Source organism: Ovis aries, chromosome 6, assembly GCF_016772045.2.
Source record: "Ovis aries strain OAR_USU_Benz2616 breed Rambouillet chromosome 6, ARS-UI_Ramb_v3.0, whole genome shotgun sequence".
Taxonomy (NCBI): Eukaryota; Metazoa; Chordata; class Mammalia; order Artiodactyla; family Bovidae; genus Ovis; species Ovis aries.
The window spans coordinates 46,679,200-46,699,051 of NC_056059.1; the positions used below are offsets into that span (position 1 = coordinate 46,679,200).

The 19,852-nt window shown below is 39.3% G+C and overlaps 1 protein-coding gene across 4 annotated transcripts in view; it reads left to right on the top strand.

Moving 5' to 3' along the window:
- Window positions 1–19,852, top strand: part of TBC1D19 (TBC1 domain family member 19) — a 152,086-nt gene that overhangs the window by 91,426 nt on the left and 40,808 nt on the right. For all 4 annotated transcript variants that reach the window (XM_060416951.1, XM_004009756.6, XM_060416952.1 and 1 more), the window contains 2 exons: window positions 12,794–12,878; window positions 16,762–16,806. In XM_060416951.1, coding sequence (XP_060272934.1) covers window positions 12,794–12,878; window positions 16,762–16,806 — 130 coding nt within the window. The remainder of the gene's footprint in view (window positions 1–12,793; window positions 12,879–16,761; window positions 16,807–19,852) is intronic.

Here is a 19,852-nt window from a genome sequence, read left to right on the forward strand (position 1 = left end):
GTCTAATTTCATCCTTCTGCATGTGGTTATCTGGTTTTCCCAACCCTATTTATTGAAGATACTGTCTTTTCTCCACTGAATATTCTTGGCTCCCTTGTTAAATGTTAGTTAACTGTGTATGTGTGGTTTGTTTCTGGGCTCTCAATTCTGTTCCATTGGTTCCTGTGTCTACTTTTATGCCAGTGCTTTGCTCTGATTACTATAACTGTGTAGCATAGCTTGAAATCGGGAAGTATGATGCTTTGTTATTCTTCCTTGAGATTGCTTTGTCTACACAGTTTCTTTTGTGGCTCTATACAAATTTTAGGATCATTTTTCTATTTCTGTGAAAAATGCCCATTGCGATTTTAATAGGAATGGCATTGAATCTGTAGATGGCTTTGGGTAATATGGCATTTTAACAGTGCAACTTCTGATCCATGAACATAGGATATTGTTCCATTTGTGTCTTCTGCTTCTTTCATCAAAGTCTTGTAGTTTTAAGTGTACAGATCTTTCACCTCCTTGGTTAAATTTATTCCTTCGTATTTTATTGGTCTTTTTTATGCTATAGTGAATGTAATTATTTCTTTTTCAGCTTTTTGTCCTTAGTGTATAGAAACACAACTGTTCTCTGTATATTGATTTTATATCCTGCAATTTTACTGAATTCATTGATTAATTCTAGCAGATTTTGGATAGAGCCTTTAGGATTTTCTATATATAATATCATATCATCTGTAAGTAGAGATTATTTCTTTCTTTCCTACTTGAAAGTAAAAGTTGCTCAGTCATGTGCAGCTCTTTGCAAGCCCATGGACTATACAGTCCTTGGAATTCTCCAGGCCAGAATACTGGAGTGGGTAGCCATTCCCTTCTCCAGGGGATCTTCCCAACCCAGGGAGCAAACCCAGGTCTCCACATTGCAAGCAGATTCTTTACCAGCTGAGCCACCAGGAACACCCATCCCTACTTACATGCCTTTTCTTTCTTTTTCTTGCCTGATTGCTCAAAGTGGTCTTGTAAAAACACCAATCAGTTCATGTTACTTGTGAGATGAAATCCCAAACAGCAAAATCCCTCACAAGGCCCAATGACCCTGGATGTGTTGGTTCACATCTCGAGCCTCATGGTTCACCTCTGCACTAACCCTGTGGCACTGCGCATTCCAACCACTCTGATCTTTTACTCTTCATGTCCCTTATGCTTTTTTCTACCTCAGGGTCATCAGACCTGCAATTCCTTTGATGTAAAAGACCGTTGCCCTCCCCTTTTCCTCTACTAAATCCCTATTTTTCCTTCAGCTTTCAACTAGAATATCACTTACTCACAAATACCTTTCCCGACCTGCTCTGCTTCTCAGCAGGACATATACATAGTGTCATGGCCTTGTGCTTTGTGTGATTACACGTTTATTGTCATTGTAGAGGGCTGTAGATTTTCTTTAGTTAAGAGTTTAGTTCTAGATGTGAAGGATCTTTTTATCAACGGACTTCTAAATGAAACAAATTAGTTAATGTTGCACAGTATTACAAATATGAAACAAATAAAAGTTTTTGGTCCTCCCTATGATAGCTATTTAGATCCTGAACATGAAGCTATTATGACACTAAACATGAATACATAAATTATAATAATAGCCAAAGGCCAATAATCATATAGTTTGTAGTGTGTTGACTATTCTGCTTCAGTGTGTGGGTAGATAAAGTGGAAATATCACAATTTCCGCCCCTTTGGTGGCTGGAGAGAAGAGGATTGTCAATTTAAATTCACAGCTACAAAGGCCTTTTGGTGGTGGTGAAAGGGACTAGCCAGATAAAAAACCTGCCTCATTTGATGAACAGGGGCTATAAGGGTAACATTTTAAATAGGAGTCGTTATAGTTTCTCCACATAGTGCCAGGATTAACCCTTGAAGACATATCCATCTTTGCGCACCACGTAAACTTGGGACATTTATAAGTGACAGAGTCTGACAAACATAACTATAAACAATGGGTGCGTTCTCCGAGAAAAAGCAGAATGGTCATCGGTAAATATTTATTGACCCTTTTAGATACCACCTTTCATGGGCTTACATTCTAGTTAAAGAGGCAAAAATGTTTTGAAATTGTTTTAAAGTATGTGTGTAAAGCATTAGGTATTAATCAATATCACAGATAGTAAGTACTATCGGAGTATACTTTAACCTTTATTTTCCATTTTTATCATTATTTTAGTCCAAATTATATTATTTTTAGATTTCCTATAATTTTTTTCAGTTATAGATCTCATAGCTTCTGCTATTCTCCATACTTTGTAAAGGTTTAATGTGGATCTTTGTCCTTACAACATAAATAAATGGATAATTGTAACACCTAAGTTCTGTCTTTGGGAATTTTGCAGAACAAAATTTTCCTCACATGGATAGTTACCAAGAAAATACTTTTCATGATCATACTTGTTTGTAATTAATTTTATCATTAGTTTGACTTGTCATAGAGAAGTTCTTTTTAAGTTATAAAAGTATATGAATTTTTTTCATTGAAAACAATATTATCAGAAATTGAGTTGTGATTTTTTTCTGAAAAAAAATTTATATCCCTATACATGTATGCACATGCCCTCAAAAGTGTATGTATGTGTGAGATAAGAAAGAAGAAAGTCTTTTCTTATCGCTTTCCTTTGGCAGAGCCGCCTAGCAACATAACTACTCAATGGGAAAACTGTTGATGTTAATGGAATGAGCTTAATTTTCTAGCACGCTGTGTGTCATAACCCATGTATTGGATTTTGTGACTAGACTACAAAATTTGACAGCATGTGGCGTTGCTGTGTCCATATGTAGATAAGAAAGTCTCCAGTAGTTCCTCCTGAAGGAGGATCTGGGCCTGTGTTACACGGATACACAGGCACTCTTCTGTCTTCCGAGGGACTCATGTTAGTTACCTGAATTTTTTTAAGCAACAACGTTGAACATTATAGAAATAACATTCTGAGTAATAAGTCAGTTTTTTAGTATTCCAAAGTTTAGCATTTATTTTGTGTGAAATTCTTAAAAATACTTAGTTGCGCTGAAAATTTTAAATTATGTCAGAGTTTTAAAATGTGTTCAAACAGAAGACAACCCTTTATTCCATGTAAGTAAATTGGGTCGTTTGACAATTTAGTTTCAGATTTGAGTACTTAATGATATCATGACAACCTATAAAAGTTGACTTATTGTCCAAAGTATATAAAGTACTTACAGGGGAGAACTTTTGAATAGTAAAGAGAAGACATAGGAATTACTCTTTCTGTTTTCTGACAAATTCTCCATATGCTTGGCTTATCTAGCATATGCTTAGTAGAAATACTGACATATTAGGATATACCATTTTGTTGTTGCTGCTGTTTAGTCACTGTCATACCTAACCCTTTTGCAGCCCCATGGACTGTAGGCCACCAGGATCCTCTGTCTGTGGGATTTCCCAGGCAAGAATGCTGGAGTAGGTTGCCATCTCCTTCTCCAGGGGGTCTTCCTCATCCAAGAATCAAACCCACGTCTCCTGCATTGGCAGGTGGATTCTTTACCACCAAGCCACCAGGGAAGCTAGAATATGCCATAGTTAGAAATATTTTAATGCCATTGAATGGAGTTTAAGAAAGGCCCAGGTGCAATCAGATGTCCTTTATTCATGTATTCATGTATTCATGTCAAATTATTGAGTGTCTGTTCTGATACAGGCACTGCATAAGAAAATGTTTATTAAGCTCACATTTTAGTGAAAAATGAGGGAAAGGCAAATACACAGTTATAATTTGATAAATGTTCTGATAGAGTTTTATGCAATGTTCCATGCAAATACAATTAAAGGGGAAATAAATTCTGGGAGTAGTTCAGCTTAGTGGTGGCTTTAGAATAGAAATGTTATAAGAAATGTCTGGCTCTTTTTCCTTTATCTTAAAAATTTTTTAACTTTTTATAGAAGTGTGGTTGACATATTATTTTTAGATATACAATATAGTGACTTGACATTTATATACATTACAAATTGATCACCATAATAAGCCTAGTAACTGTCACTATACAAAGTTATTCCAGTTATTGTTGACTGTATTCCCTGTGCTATACATTACATCCTCATGACTTATTTCTTTTATAACTGGAATCTTGTTCCTCTTAATCCTCTTCACCTATTTTGTTCAGCCCCCCACCCCTCTCCCCTCTGGCTGTGTATCTATGAATCTATTGCTGTTTTGTTTGTCCATTTGTGGGTTTTTTTTTTAAGATTCCACATATAAATGAAATCATTTGGTATTTTTTTTCCTCTGAGGAAATGTCTGGTTCTTAAAAGACAAAGAGTTAGAAGAATGGGAAAAGCAAAAATAAGCACGTGCCATATGCACATGGTGATTAATGAGGAGAGATTAGCTTCGCATGGTGGTGAACAGCTCTGGCAGTTCAGGCTAGCCTTAACAAGCACTTGAGGTAGAACGAGGCCTGTGTGAACAGAGAGAACAAATGTGAGACATGTCAGTATCATGCTGCTGCTAAGTCGCTTCAGTCATGTCCGACTCTGTGCGACCTCATAGACGGCAGCCCACCAGGTTCCCCCATCCCTGGGATTCTCCACGCAAGAACACTGGAGTGGGTTGCCATTTCCTTCTCCAATGCATGCAAGTGAAAAGTGAAAGTGAAGTCGCTCAGTCGTGTCCGACTCCTAGTGACCCCATGGACTGCAGCCTACCAGGCTCCTGTGTCCATGGGCTTCTCCAGACAAGAGTACTGGAGTGAGGTGCCATTGCCTTCTCCATCAGTACCATGACTTATCATTATAATCACTTCATCTTGAATGCATGTTCAACTCGCTTGCCCTTCTCCTGCTTTCTAGTAGTAATTACCTGGCAAAACCTTAATCCTGGTTAAGTGCAGCTGTCCACCGATACTGTGGCTACAGTGTGCATTTGAAAGTGGCTGGAGGAAAACATGCAACCATGATAACTAGTTTTATTTAAATTCATGAACAAGAACCTCAAGAAAGTCCTTACTTTTCTTTGGCATTTCTCCTTCATTTCCCTAGTCCAATTTTCATCCATTCTCCTAGAAGACTTCTCATACTTCCCCTCTCTTCAGATCTCCACCTCTTCTGTCTCCGCTAATGACTTTGAGTCCTGTTTCTGAAAAAAATAAAAGCTCTGAGAACAACCCCCCAAAGACAGACACACACATACTTCCACCACCACCTGTATTCCTCGTACCTGCATCTGCACCAATATACTCAGCTCCCTTTCTCTTATTATGGATACATTATCCATGCTTTATTTATAACAAAACCAATCTTGCATTTGGACACTGAAACTCATTTCCCCTTGGTACTCAAAAGCAATGAAATTGTTAGTTTTTCCATCGTCAGTTTTCCTGTCTCTATCAGATCACTCCTCTCACTATACAAATGTGCTATTATTTCTCTCATCTGAGAAAAAAAGCAAAATAAAGCGAAACAAAATCTTCCCTGATTCTTCATCGCATCCAGCTAATGCACCATTCCCCTATTCCCTGAGTTGGTGAAAGTTCTTTTTTTAAAATCTGTAGATATTGTTTCTAAGTCTTATCCTCCTGTTCTCTCTTGAACCTTCCTTAATGAGTCTTTTTCTCTTCCAACCTATCCCACTAAACTTATTCCATGTTGCTGAATCCAGTGATCATTTCCCATTTCTCACCTTACTATATCTGTTTGGTCACCCAATCACACCCTCTCTTGGATTCTGTCTCTTCATTGGCTTCTAGGATATCATGCTCTCAGGTTTCCTTCTATCTTACTAGCTGGCACTCTCATTGACCTTTGCTTGTTTCTCTTTATTTTCCTGTCTTACCCTGGAGTACCCCAAGATAAGCCATTGAACCTCTTTTTTCCCCCTGTTCTTGCCATTGGTGATCTCGTTTATTCTCATGACTTTAAATACCATACATTTATTCTCATGACTTTAAATACTATACACTGACACCTCCCAAATTTATGTTTGTCTTGTCTTTTTGGTCTTTTTGGACCTCTCCCTTCAACTCCAGGCTTGTGTACCTAGTCCCAGGGAGCTGTTAGTTGGCCCAAACTCTTATTATTACCCCAGATCCATTTCCTGACCACTTTTAAGTTCCTGATTAAAATACACATCAAACTTTTATTAATATATACATGTGAGCATGCATTATCCCTCTTGTCTGCATTATTTTCCTCTGTAGCACTTACCACCAAATAACATACAATGTATTTCACTTTTTCCCCTCTATCTCCCTTCAACAAAAGCATAAACACCGTAAGGACAGGGATTTGGGATTTTTTTTTTTTCATTCATTTCATTCTCAGTCTTTAGAACCATGCCTGCCACATAGTAGATGTTCAAGTAAATACTTGTAGGAGGGAAGGGAGGGAGGGAGGGAGGAGGGAGGGATGGAGGGATGAAGAGAAGGGGAAGGAAAGAAGGAAGGGAGGGAGAGAGGAAAGAAGAAAGAAACTGTCAAAGGTAGAGTCAGGAGGATTTTGGTGACTGACTAAATATGCATGTTGAGCGAGAATGAAGAATCAAGAATGACTGAGTCTGCAGGCTTTGGATAGTTCTAAGTATTGGGCTTCCAAGATGGCACTAGTGGTAAAGAACTCTCCTGCCAGTGCAGGAGACTCAAGAGATGTGGGTTTGATCCCTGCGTCAGGAAGATGCCCTGGAGGAGGGCATGGCAGTCCACTCCAGTATTCTTGCCCGGAGAATCCCATGGACAGAGGAGCCTGATAGGCTATGATCCATAGGGTCGCAAAGAGTTGGACACAACTAAAGTAACTTAGCATGCATGGAAGTTAAGATCAGAAACGCAGGAAGAATGAATAACATTAGAAATTAAGGGAACAGGTCAGAGAAGGATTTTTAAAGTGTATTTTTCTCTGTAAGAATGTGATAAGAGGATGAGAGTCCTTGGCCAAGCATGAAACTAAACCAGAAGTCTTTGTTTATTTTTCTCCCAATATTCTCTGATTGGAAGTGAGATTATCAGCACTATCTTGATTATTTACTTAGAGAGTGCTCATTAGGTGCCAAGAACTGCTCTAGATGCTTTATGTACTTTATAGCCAGTTCTTACAACAGGTAGCCTTATTTCTGTTTTATAGATGAAGAAGCAGAGGCTCAGAGCTCAAACTATACCTTATAGCTACCAGGACCCAGGCTAGGTCTATTCCATTTCAAAGCCTTGTAAGCCTAATTGCTCTTTGGTTTATGAAAATTTAAATTAGGGCAGAGGGTTTCAAAAAGTGATTCTTGAAATTTTATCATTTGAAAATCCTCCAGCTTAGTTTGGATAAAAATACAAGATGCACCACAAATTTTAAAATTGTGTAATAATTGTAAGTTAAACTGATTTTTCCAACAGATGTACATCAGTTCTTATATGCTTTTTATTACATTAATAACTTATTTCTCAGAAACATTAGTTATAAATGTCTTTTCAAAAACTAAAGAAAGCTTTAGTCCGTGTAGATCTTTTGCAGCTGTATGCAGAACTGTTAGGTGTAATTCTGGTATAAAACTGTAGTTCAGACTTACACATGCAGCTTATGCCTACACTCCCAACTTTTCTAAATGAAGTAAATCATTACATATGTAATCTCATCCACATAAAGTTCAATTTTTACTTAATTAGTGAATAATCAAAGTTGAATTTTTTAATTTGATTGAAACTGTCATCTTCGTACAGTCACATTTCTAGCAAATTTACAGTTGACCTGTAACTTCATTACAGATACAAAACTGGATCTCAGAAGTTAAAACAGCTCAGGTTAAGATAGGAGTTGTCAGCTTGCTGCGTGCATGCTGGGGTTGCATGTCAGTACAGAATGTGTAACATCCCATCTCTGGCTTATCAGAGTCACGCTACCGTCACTGATGTTCTCTCAAGAGCAGTTTCAGATACCTTGTCTTCTCTAAGGCAATAGGGATTTGAGGGGTATATATTTAAGCACAGAACTTCTCCTAACGTTTCTATGTTCCCACCAGTTTCAAAGAGAAAGTTAATACAAACATTTCTTTAGGAACTGTCTTCCCTCTAGGCAATGATAGAAGGATATTTGTAAGTATACTTCCTTTTGCATTATTTATTTGTATTTATTTATTTTATTTGTATTAGTTTATTAGCAGTTATTTATTGTTACATTAATTGTATAATTTTATTAGTTATATTAGTTGTATTAGCTGATTGGTGCTGCTATAGCAAATTAACATAAATTTAGTGGCTTAAAACAAAACAAATATATTCTCCTACAGTTCTGTCTGAAGATGGGAAGTTTTTTGAAATGAGCTTTAGTGGGCTAAAATCAAGCTGTTATCAGAGCTGTCTGTGTTTCTTCCAGAGGCTCTGGAAAAGAGTACCTTTCCTTGAATAAGAAAAATAAAGTTATAGATACCAGAAAGGATACAAAATAATTATCAAATATAGCAATTAACTGAAAACCATTAGAATTATAATTCAGTTAAATACCTGTTAACCAAATAAAATATTGAAATCATTTATTCTTTTAAATATGACAAATAATCATTTGGTATATATAATGTAAAGTAAAGAGCCAGGCAACATAAGTCCTCTATTCCTAAAGAGGGTCTGGGCCGCGTGACCTAGTGGCCACTGCAGACTGCCAGCATCTTAGTCCCCATCATTGTCATAATCTTCTGCAGGGCTTCCCTGCCTCTGCCCTTGCCTCCCCCGACCCCCCACCGCACCCCCCACCCCCCATGGCCAGTTCTCTTCATAGTTACTAGAGGAATCCTTATAAAGTAAGTTAGATCATTTCATTATTCTGCTGAAAACTTTGCAGTGGAGCTGCACTTCACTCCCAATAAAAGCCGAGATCCTGACAATGCCTGGCATAATGCCTCTTTTCCTCTCTCTCATATCTCTTTCCACTCATCTGCTCCAGCCACACTTGGTTTTCTCCAGCACATCAGGCACACTTCTGCCTTAGCACCGCTGCCATTATTGGCTTTTCTGCCTGGCATGCTCCTCCCCCTGATATCTAAATATTACTGTCCTCAAGTTCTTTCAGGTCTTCGATCAGATGTTACCTTCTCAATGAAGTTCACCCTGATTGTTTTCTGTAAAATGGCAATTGCCCTTCCTTATCAACCCTGGGATTTCTTTGGAAGGAATGATGCTAAAGCTGAAACTCCAGTACTTTGGCCACCTCATGCGAAGAGTTGACTCATTGGAAAAGACTCTGATGCTGGGAGGGATTGGGGGCAGGAGGAGAAGGGGACAACCAAGGATGAGATGGCTGGATGGTATCACTGGCTCAATGAATGCGAGTCTCAGTGAACTCTGGGAGTTGGTGATGGACAGGGAGGCCTGGCGTGCTGCGATTCATGGGGTCTCAAAGAGTCGGACATGACTGAGCGACTGAACTGAACTGAACTGATCCCCCCTTTACTTTGTTCCTGTAGCACTCACCAACCAATATGTTATATAATGTAATTACTTACAACGTTTGCTATTTATCTCCCCACCCCCCCGTCAACCCCCGCCCCAATCAGGCTCCTTAAGGGAGGTTTTTTGTTTATCTGTCTGTTTCCTTTGTCGTATCCCAAGCACCAGAGCACAGAGGGGTGAAACTGATTAAGAGTTGCAGCAGTTTGAATAAGTGTTGGTCAACCTTCGATCTGTAGGAGTCAGGTAGGAGTGACTAGAGAACTAGAGCGGCATCTTTCAAAAAGATAATGGCTGAGAATTTTCCAGAAATGAGCATAAACAAAATTTCACAGTGAAGAAACATGGTGGTCTTAAGCCATAGAAATAAAAACAAACCTAAAATTAAATATACTGGGGGGAAAACTAAAGAATATGGAATAAAATTTAAAGTAGTAGTAGTAGTAATGACTGCAGCTAACATTGTAATAGTACTTACTCACCATGTGTTAGGCACTGCTTTAAGCACTCTATGTATATTAATTAAGTCCTACAGTAGACTTTGAAGTAGATATTAATATTGTATATGTATGACATGGAGGAAACTGAGACTAAGAAGTCCAGTAACTTCCCTGCTATCACACATCTAGTAAGTGGTGGGGCTATATTTTGGACTCCAGCAATTTAGTTTCAACATAAATTTCAGATGAGCTAATGATTTTACTACCAAATGATTTTATCAAATTGCTAAACAAAATTTCCTGATTTTGTCAGGAGGCACTAGATTATACTGTTGGTTGTTGTTTGGTTAGTCACAGAGTCATGACCAGCCCTTTGTGACCCCATGGACTGTAACTCACCAGTCTCCTCTGTACATGGGATTTCCCGAGCAAGAATACTGGAGTGAGTTGCCATTTCCTTCTCCAGGCAATCTTCCCAACCCAGGGATCGAAGCCAAGTCTCCTGCACTGGCAGGCAGATTCTTTACCACTGAGCCACCCTGGGTACTGTGGCAACATGTAAATCCAAAAATCTCAGCAACTTAAGACAACAGAGGTTTATTTCTTGCTCATGGTCATATTAACCCCAGATAGGGTGGGGATGTAGTTCTATCATCCTCACTCTAGGACCCAGGTTAACGGCATAACCACTGTCTGGGACACTGATGGTTTCTGTGCAGAGGGAAAGAGGGACCCTGGTTAACTACTCTGGTTCTTAGAGCTTCCATTTGGAAACTTTCAAATGATGCATACCTATTTCATTGAGTAAAGAGCAAATCTTGTGGCCACACCTAACACCAAAGTGGACAAAAAATATAAGCTGGCATATGTTCTCAAAGGGAAAGAACCAGAAATATTTGATGATAAACACCATTTACTTCATAGTTTAGGGGAATATGTATAGTAGACTATTATAAATGAGGGAAGGGACTTTCCAAGCATGAAAGTATTGGTAGATTTGAGCATATAAAAATTTAAAATAACTGTGTCAAAGATAATTAACAAATCATTGAGCAGAGCCATTTATAACATATAATTTGACCATAGGTTAGTGTCCTTAATATGTAAAAATTTAAACAAATCAATAATTTAAAAAACATCAATTTAAAAATGGATGAAGATGATGAACTGGAAAATAATGAAAGAAATGCAAATGGAAAAGTGGTCAACCTCATTAGTAACAGTGCCATTTTTTTTAACCTATAAGATGATAATAAACCATTTTGATGAGAGTAAGAGAAAATGTATACTATCATATTGCTGTCCATGTTAAAAACAAAAGCAAAATCTTTCTGAAAGGCAGCTTTGCTATGTGTGTGAAGAGCTTTAGATTTAAAATGCCCATCACTTTGACCAGACAGCTAGTCCAGTTTTAGAAATTTAAATAAAGGTGTACATAAATATTTAGCTATAAAGAAGTCCACTGCAGCATTGTTTATAGCTGGGGAAAAGTAGAATAATTAAATGTTCAACAATAAAAGGTTATATATTATTCATCTGCACAGTGGAATATTCTACAATGTTAAAAATGTGAGTAGAAAATACTTATATTATAATATTGAAATAGAGTGTAGGATAGTATGCATTATCCTGTTTTGTTTGAAAATGTATATGTGTATGTATAAGAACAATCTGAAAGGATACACATTAAAATATTAACATTGGTGGGGTTGTAGGTGTTTTTTCTTTCTTTGATTATTTGTATTTCTAACTTTCTGATTTTTGTCATAAACATGTATTGCTCGTGTAGTCTTTTAAAATAAGAATAAATTAGTGGCAGTGGTCAGTATACATTTGCCTTTGGGCCTGACTGATGCCCAGTCTCCATATCCATCCTGTTTCTAAAGCTGGGCCCCTTCTTTGTGCCTTGAAACCATGGTTCCTCTCTCCATTTGCTCCTGCTGTTAGTCCAACCCTACTTTGTGGCATCTGCCTTTTCTGTTATTCCCAAATTCTTTTCTCAGTGACGTTTTTTGAATCCCACATCTTTCAATACCAGGACCCAGATTTCCTATCACTAATCCTCTTCCTGGACGTCCCTGGTGGCTCAGACGGTAAAGCGTCTGTCTACAATGTGGGGGACCTGGATTCGAGCCCTGGGTTGGGAAGATCCCCTGGAGAAGGAAATGGCAGTCCACTCCAGTACTGTTGCCTGGAAGATCCCATGGAAAGAGGAGCCTGGTATGCTACAGTCTATGGGGTCGCAAAAGAGTCGGACACGACTGAGCAACTCCACTTCACTTCACTTCAATCCTCTTCCTGGGGATTGGTCCCCTGTGCCAAAATTCCAAGCTGAAATCCACAGTTCATATCCTCTTACTGGACATCTTTGATTTTGACTGTCTGTCCTACCTGTTTTCACCGCCAGGTAGAGTGGTCAGGACATATGTTGGGCCGCCGCTTGTTCTACTGCTGCTAGTCTCTTTTAGATGCTTGAGTTGCCTTCCCCCCACCTCTGACATGCCCACTGCCAGCAGCCGCATCCCAGCAATGAGCCTGGTTCCAGTTTCCTGCACTTTGCAAACTGCTGTATGCCACTATAGTTACCAGGGGTTCCCCCTCTACATTCTTTATCTTATTAAATTTCTCTCAGTTGTTCTTTTTTCCAGGTAGAAAATACACTAATCAACTGGGTAATACAGAATCAACTGGTATGTAGCAGCTAGCATTTTCTCCTGTTGTTCAAGGTTTAGGTGACTTAACAGTGAGAAACCTTTGGATGAACTTGGCCCATCACACTTGGTTATCTTAACACTCACCATAGGTGTACCAGTAGAGGGCACTCTTCCCATTGGCAGGTACTGTACTGAACTCGAGGAAGTCTGTCTGCCTCAGTACCTCATAAGCACACATAGCAATGAATTACCTGTTATAAAACAGTGCTTAATTGTTTTTTTTTCCAATGTTGTACCCAGGTATTACTTTGTTTTTCCAGAGATACATCTGTATTGAGTCATTTTGCATACAACAGTGCTTCACCACCGAAATCATACATAAGAGGTAAACTTTTCTTAATTAAAGGAAGTATTCTTCAGCACTTACATAATCATACCAGGACTGTTCATTTTATAGCATATATTGTGTTTTCAAAATTTTTATTGTAAATTATTTAAAAAGATATCTCTCAAGTTATTGTAACCATCCTTTTACTCCCAAGCAACTTATCACAAATCACAGGAAAGTGGATCCCCAAAAGTTAAAGTTAAAGTTACCATCTTTATTTTTCCTGTTTGCATTATCCTCTGTTGCAGTTTTTGGCATATATGTTGACTTTTATTCCCCCTTCCCGCTAAGACTTTATCATTTGAATTTGGTTTTTCTGCTTTTTTTTGCCTTCTTTATTCCTTCTCTCAGTGTTACCCCACACTTAAAAGTTTGATATAATTTATATGCAATTAGCATTCTGATTTCTAGTTAGTGCTTTCTTATCTCTGTCCCTAGCTGAACTAGCATGCTAGTTCAGTATGCTGCTGTCGTCACCTGACAGCTGAGCCAATGGTCAGCCGAAAGACTTTCCCCTGATTTCTCATTTTTATTAAGTAGTGAACTCCCAGCACTGAAAGCTTGTGAACCTATTGTGTGTGGTTTTTCTGCTGTTCCCATAAAGAAGGAAGCTGTTTGCCTGTATCTCCTAAGTCCAACTGTCTGCCTGATTACCACAACCCCTGCCCTAAGACAGGCCCACATTCCCAGGGCTGGGATCAGGCTCCCCCCGAACCTGGGGGCTCTCTCAGTTACATTGCTTCTGCACGGAATTGGTAGAAACATTTGGTTTGCTTGTTTGCTTCTTTAACATCATCTGCTGAAAAACTGATTGTAGAACTTAATTATCTAATGGACTCACCTCTAAATTCAGCCAGGATTTTAAGGCCCTGTCTTAACCTACCTAACTTTGGCTCCCTGTTTATTCCACATTACCACATATTCATTCTAAATCTCTATATATTCCCTACACATGGAAGGACTCCTTTTCCTTCACCCCCAAAATTATAGGTTCTTGAAGAACAGTCTATATCTCACAGTATCAGAAAAACTGAGATTATTTCCTTCTATGTAGGGAAAAACCCAGTTCTTTCCTACTGTGTTTCCCAGTAGTGTGTTTACTACTCACACAAAACACTTCACTTCTGACACTTTTGTTTACATGTATGTGGGAGTTTTGCCCCACAATAATAAGCAAGTCTTGGCATCACCTGGGTATCCTATTGTTTAACCTAATTCTAATACTGTCTACCTAGAGATGGTGTCAGATCCCATAGGTTGTTGCCTGTGCTTCTGACCAACTGGCTATAGGTTGGAAGTTCCAACCGACCCCACTTTGGGTTTGATTAATTTTCTAGGGTGGCCCACAGAGCTCAGGGAAACATGTACTTGTATTTATCAGCTTGTTAAAGGATATGATAAAGAATACAAATGAACAACCAGATGAAGAGATACATAGAGCTAGCTCTGGGAGGGTCATGAGCACAGGAGTTTCTGTCCCTGTGGAACTGGGGTGTGTTATCATCCCAGTGTTGACCTGTTTGCCCACCTGAAAGCTCTTCGAACCCCCTACTGTTGGGGTTTGAGTCTTCCTCACATTTTTTGAAAGTCACTTAGTCGTGTCTGACTCTTTGCGACCCGATGGACTGTAGCCTGCCAGGCTCCTCTGTCCATGAAATTTTCCAGGCAAGAATACTGGAGTGGGTATCCATTCCCTTCTTCAGGAGATCTTCCCAACCCAGGGATCAAACCCAGGTCTCCCACATTGCAGGTGGATTCTTTTTTTTTTTTTTTTTTTTTTTGCAGGTGGATTTTTTACCATCTGAGCTACTAGGGAAGCCCAGACAGGCATAATCAATTATTATATACCATTGCCAGTCCTTGTAGAGTATGGGGGGTGAGGCTGAAAATTCCAAGCTTCTAACCATGGCTTGGTCTTTCTGGTGACAAGCCTCCAATAAGGAGCCCACTCAGGTCACTCCAATAGAACAAAAGATACTCTTAATGCTAGTTTCATTTAGGAACTGACAAGGGTTTCAGAAGCCTTGTATCAGGGACAGCATCAAAGACAAATACTAGCATAACAGATGCTCCTAGTGCTCTTATCAAACCTAGGAAATATCAAGGATTTCAGCAGCTCTGTGCCAGCGACCAGGGGCAGAGACCAATTATACACTCTCTATTATCTCTCACTCACCAAGTTCATTAATCTCTCATCAATTTCCCTCTCCTCTAAGCCTCTAAAGCACTTAGAGCCTGTGCCAGAAAATTCAGCAAACATATCTTAATGTTCCCTGTTTTAGTCTGGAGTATATGCCCTGTGATTTGAGGACCATATTTCACATCTACGCTGTTGGCCTCTTGGCACTTAGCCCAGTATTGAGTCCTCAGCAGGTATTCTCTATCATCCCTCCCTCCAGAAACCTATCAACCTACCATCCATTTATCATTTCATTTTCTTCTTACTCACAAGATCAGTCCTTGTCTCCACCTTAACCTAAACTGCTCGTACAGTTCTCCATTTTTTTCTCTGCCACCATTTCCAACAAGAAATACAAAAATTGTTTCAGTTAAAATCTTGCCTTAAAGTCAAATGCAAAAATACATATGTCTTTTTTTTTTTTTTAATTTTAGTTTTTTATTTTTTAAATTTTAAAATCTTTAATTCTTACATGCATTCCCAAACATGAACCCCCCTCCCACCTCCCCTCCCCATAACATCTTTCTGGGTCATCCCCATGCACCAGCCCCAAGCATGCTGCATCCTGCGTCAGACATAGACTGGCGATTCAATTCACATGATAGTATACATGTTAGAATGTCATTCTCCCAAATCATCCCACACTCTCCCTCTCCCTCTGAGTCCAAAAGTCCGTTATACACATCTGTGTCTCTTTCCCTGTCTTGCATACAGGGTCGTCATTGCTATCTTCCTAAATTCCATATATATGTGTTAGTATACTGTATTGTTGTTTTTCTTTCTGGCTTACTTCACTCTGTATAATCGGCTCCAGTTTCGTCTTTTTCAGTAGACGCAACAGTGTTGGAAAAACTGTCGAGATAAACTTTACCTACTTTTTCACACTTCAGTGGAAGGTGGAAAAACCTTAGACCTTTAAATGTTTTGAAGAAAAAAATGTTTTAACTCCTTTAAACATTTAATTATAGTGAATATACTTTAATTTTCTGAGACAATCTTGATTTCAAATATTTATTCTGTGACCCAGACAGTAAAGAATCTGCCTGCAGTGCAGGAGACCCAGATTTGATCCCTGGGTCAAGAAGATCCCCTAGAGAGGGGAATAGCAACCCACTCCAGTATTCTTGCCTAGAGAATCCCATGCACAGAGGAACCTGGTGGGCTATGGTCCATAGAGTCACAGAGTTGGACATGACTAAGCAACTTTTACACTTTAGACCATATTAATTGTTTAAGGACTCAGAAAATATGACCACTGTCCAGTGATAGATATTTAATTTAAACTCTTCTGCCCATTCCATAAAAGTGATAAACTAATGAGGTATTACAAAGCTTAGACTTACTTTAATGCAAAAATAGAATTACTTATAATTAATACAACAATTCTGTGCTTACAAATAGATGCTGCTCTTCTTAAGTGCTTAAGAAGCTTGAAAACATTTGTTTTTTAAATTATTTGCATCACTTACCTTGTACTTAAGTTTTCATTATTAACCTTCATTGATAAAAGGATTTGCTGATACCAAAAGATTGTCTGGCATATTTTCAAATTAATTTCTTATCATGAAATGAAAGGAGATTGTACTATAGTAGTTTTTAAAATTTCATTAATTATTAGTATATTCACAAAATTCGTTAATTTTTAAAGTTTTTCTATTTTATTTAACAATATTGGAACTCTATGTGTTTTTTCTCTTACAGGAAAACTAGGACTAGAAGAATATGCTGTCTTTTATCCACCAAATGGTAAGAGTAATGTTATTGCTTCCTCTAGTGGGAAATAGGAAAATTACAACTTTTTATAATAGGAATGTGACTTTATTATTCTCTATCTTTATTTATTTTTTTTTTTTTCCAAATTTTTTTTTTTTTTACGACCCCAGAGACGGCAGCCCGCTAGGCTCCCCTGTCCCTGGGATTCTCCAGGCAAGAACACTGGAGTGGGTTGCCATTTCCTTCTCCATATTCTCTATCTTTAAATGAACAATAATTTGTCATCTAAAATAAACTTTCTGTAAAATAACTATTCTAATGAATTTTTCCATATTTGTGGTAGGTTTGTGCTGAACTGTGCACGTCCTTTCTGATTTCCGTTGAGACCAGTAGTAGTAATTGTGAGCAAGCTAAGACTCAGGTGTCTAAGTGCAGGGCATTTAGCTTTCCTCTGAAGGACACTAACTCATCTGCCCAGTACCTTCCTGGGGCTTTATTGGAGCAGGGCCCTAATGAGTGGGTTGCCGTGTGTTGCACTTGGTTGTTCTCATGGTTTGACAAGTGTGGTGGTGGCGGTGGTGGTCGTGTGTGACTCTTGAGATCCTGTGGACTGTAGCCTGCCAGGCTCCTCTGTCCATGGGATTCTCCAGGTGAGAATACTGGAGTGGGTTGCCATTTCCTTCTCCAGAGGATCTGCCCCACCCAGGAATCAAACCCAGGTTTCCTGCATTGCAGGCAGATTCTTTACCGACGGAGCTAGGAGGGAAGCCTCTTGACAAGTGTAGTATTTATGAAATAAAAAATATTTCAAGAAATGTAACTCCAAAAATGTGTATTTTGATTAAAGTGATCAAATGTATAATGACTCCTTTTGAAATTCTTAGTTTTAAAGATATGCTCCTTGGAAAAGCACTATATAGCAGTCCTTATTATGATAATATAAAGTGGCATTCTGCAGAAGTTCTTGTACTCCAGCAGAGTTAAGAACATGGGCTTTGTAATCCTGTAGACCTGGGTTCAGATCCCAGTTCTTTGAGCTCACCCTATGACCTTGGGTAAGTTATGCATTTCGCCAGGGTAACAGATTAAAGGAGATACGCTGTGTGAAACAGCACAGTGCTGGATGTGAGGTTTGTGCTCAACAAATGCGAATTACAAGCTGTGCTTGGCTTCCTTATTGACCAACCGACATGAAACTCACAGACAGTGCCGAGAAAGCACAAGGCTGTCTCCTTGTACCTCTCAGTATGCGGTCCCACTTCTGTCCCCGGCCATCCTCCTCTGCCCCTCCTTGAGCACTGGAGTTCCAGTGGCCCACCTCACCCTCGTTGCTGCTCGTTTTTTCCCCCTGTGCAGCTCTTCTTTTCACACATTTTCCTAGGACTTCTTATCTGCTCTCTTGCTTCTGTTTGTTAATTGCTCTTGTATTTGTCAATTCAGTTCTGACTTCTACATTATTTAACTCAAACTTAACATGTCTTAAGCTGAAGTAAATTAATTTTCATATTTATAAAAGAAAAACAAAATTAAATTCAAAAAAACAGAACAACAACAACAAAAACCCTAATACTGAACTATTTCTCTCTCAGTTAAGTGTGCTTGCCAGTCATTCAAGACCTAACATCTGGTAGTCATCATGATTCTTTTCAGTCTTGGATCCCCTTTCTCCAACAAATCATGAGGATATTCCAATTTTATCTTCAAAACCCATTTGGAACCCTCGTGGCATCATCATAACTACTGCCTTGCCCTCATTCGGCCTTTAGACACCATGCAGACTCGGAGAAGGCAGTGGCACCCTCTCCAGCACTCTTGCCTGGAAAATGCCATGGACAGAGGAGCCTGGTGAGCTACAGTCCGTGAGGTCGCTAAGAGTTGGACACGGCTAAGCAACTTCACTTTCACTTTTCACTTTCCTGCATTGGAGAAGGAAATGGCAACCCACTCCAGTGTTCTTGCCTGGAGAATCCCAGGGACGGGGGAGCCTGGTGGGCTGCCGTCTATGAGGTCACACAGAGTCGGACACGACTGAAGCGACTTAGCAGCAGCAGCAGCAGATGCAGAGTACATCATGAGAAACGCTGGGCTGGAGGAAGCACAAGCTGGAGTCAAGAGTGCTGGGAGAAATATCAAGAACCTCAGATATGCAGATGACAGTACCCTTATGGCAGGAAGTGAAGAAGAACAAAAGAGCCTCTTGATGAAAGTGAAAGAGGAGAGTGAAAAAGTTGGCTTAAAGCTCAACATTCAGAAAACTAAGATCATGGCATCTGGTCCCATCACTTCATGGCAAAGAGATGGGGAAACAGTGGCTGACTTTATTTTTCTGGGCTCCCAAATCACTGCAGATGGTGACTGCAGCCATGAAATTAAAAGACGCTTATTCCTTGGAAGGAAAGTTATGACCAACCTAGACAGCATATTAAAAAGCAGAGACATTACTTTGTCAACAAAGGTCTGTCTAGTCAAGGCTGTGGTTTTTCCAGTGGTCATGTATGGATGTGAGAGTTGGACTATAAAGAAAAGCTGAGCACCGAAGAATTGAGGCTTTTGAACTGTGGTGTTGGAGAAGACTGTTGAGAGTCCCTTGGACTACAAGGAGATCCAACCAATCCATCCTAAAGGAGATCAGTCCTGGGTGTTCATTGGAAGGACTGATGTTGAATCTGAAACTCCAATACTTTGGCCCCCTGATGCAAAGAGCTAAGTCATTGGAAAAGACCCTGATGCTGGGAAAGATTGAGGGCAGGAGGAGAAGGGAATGACAGAGGATGAGATGGTTGGATGGTGTTACTGACTAAATGGACATGGGTTTGGGTGGACTCCAGGAGTTGGTGATGGACAGGGAGGCCTAGTGTGCTGCGGTTCATGGGGTCGCAAAGAGTCGGACACGACTGAGTGACTGAACTGAACTGAACTGAGACACCTAACTGGTTTCCCTTCCTCCAGGCTTTTCTAGCCTTGTTCTGTTTTTTGCAGTGCTGTCTGAGTTATATATCTAAAAGGAAAATCTGAAATTTGTCATTTTTCTCCTAAAGTTTTCCTAATGGCTCCACATTTCTTTATAAGCAATATCCAA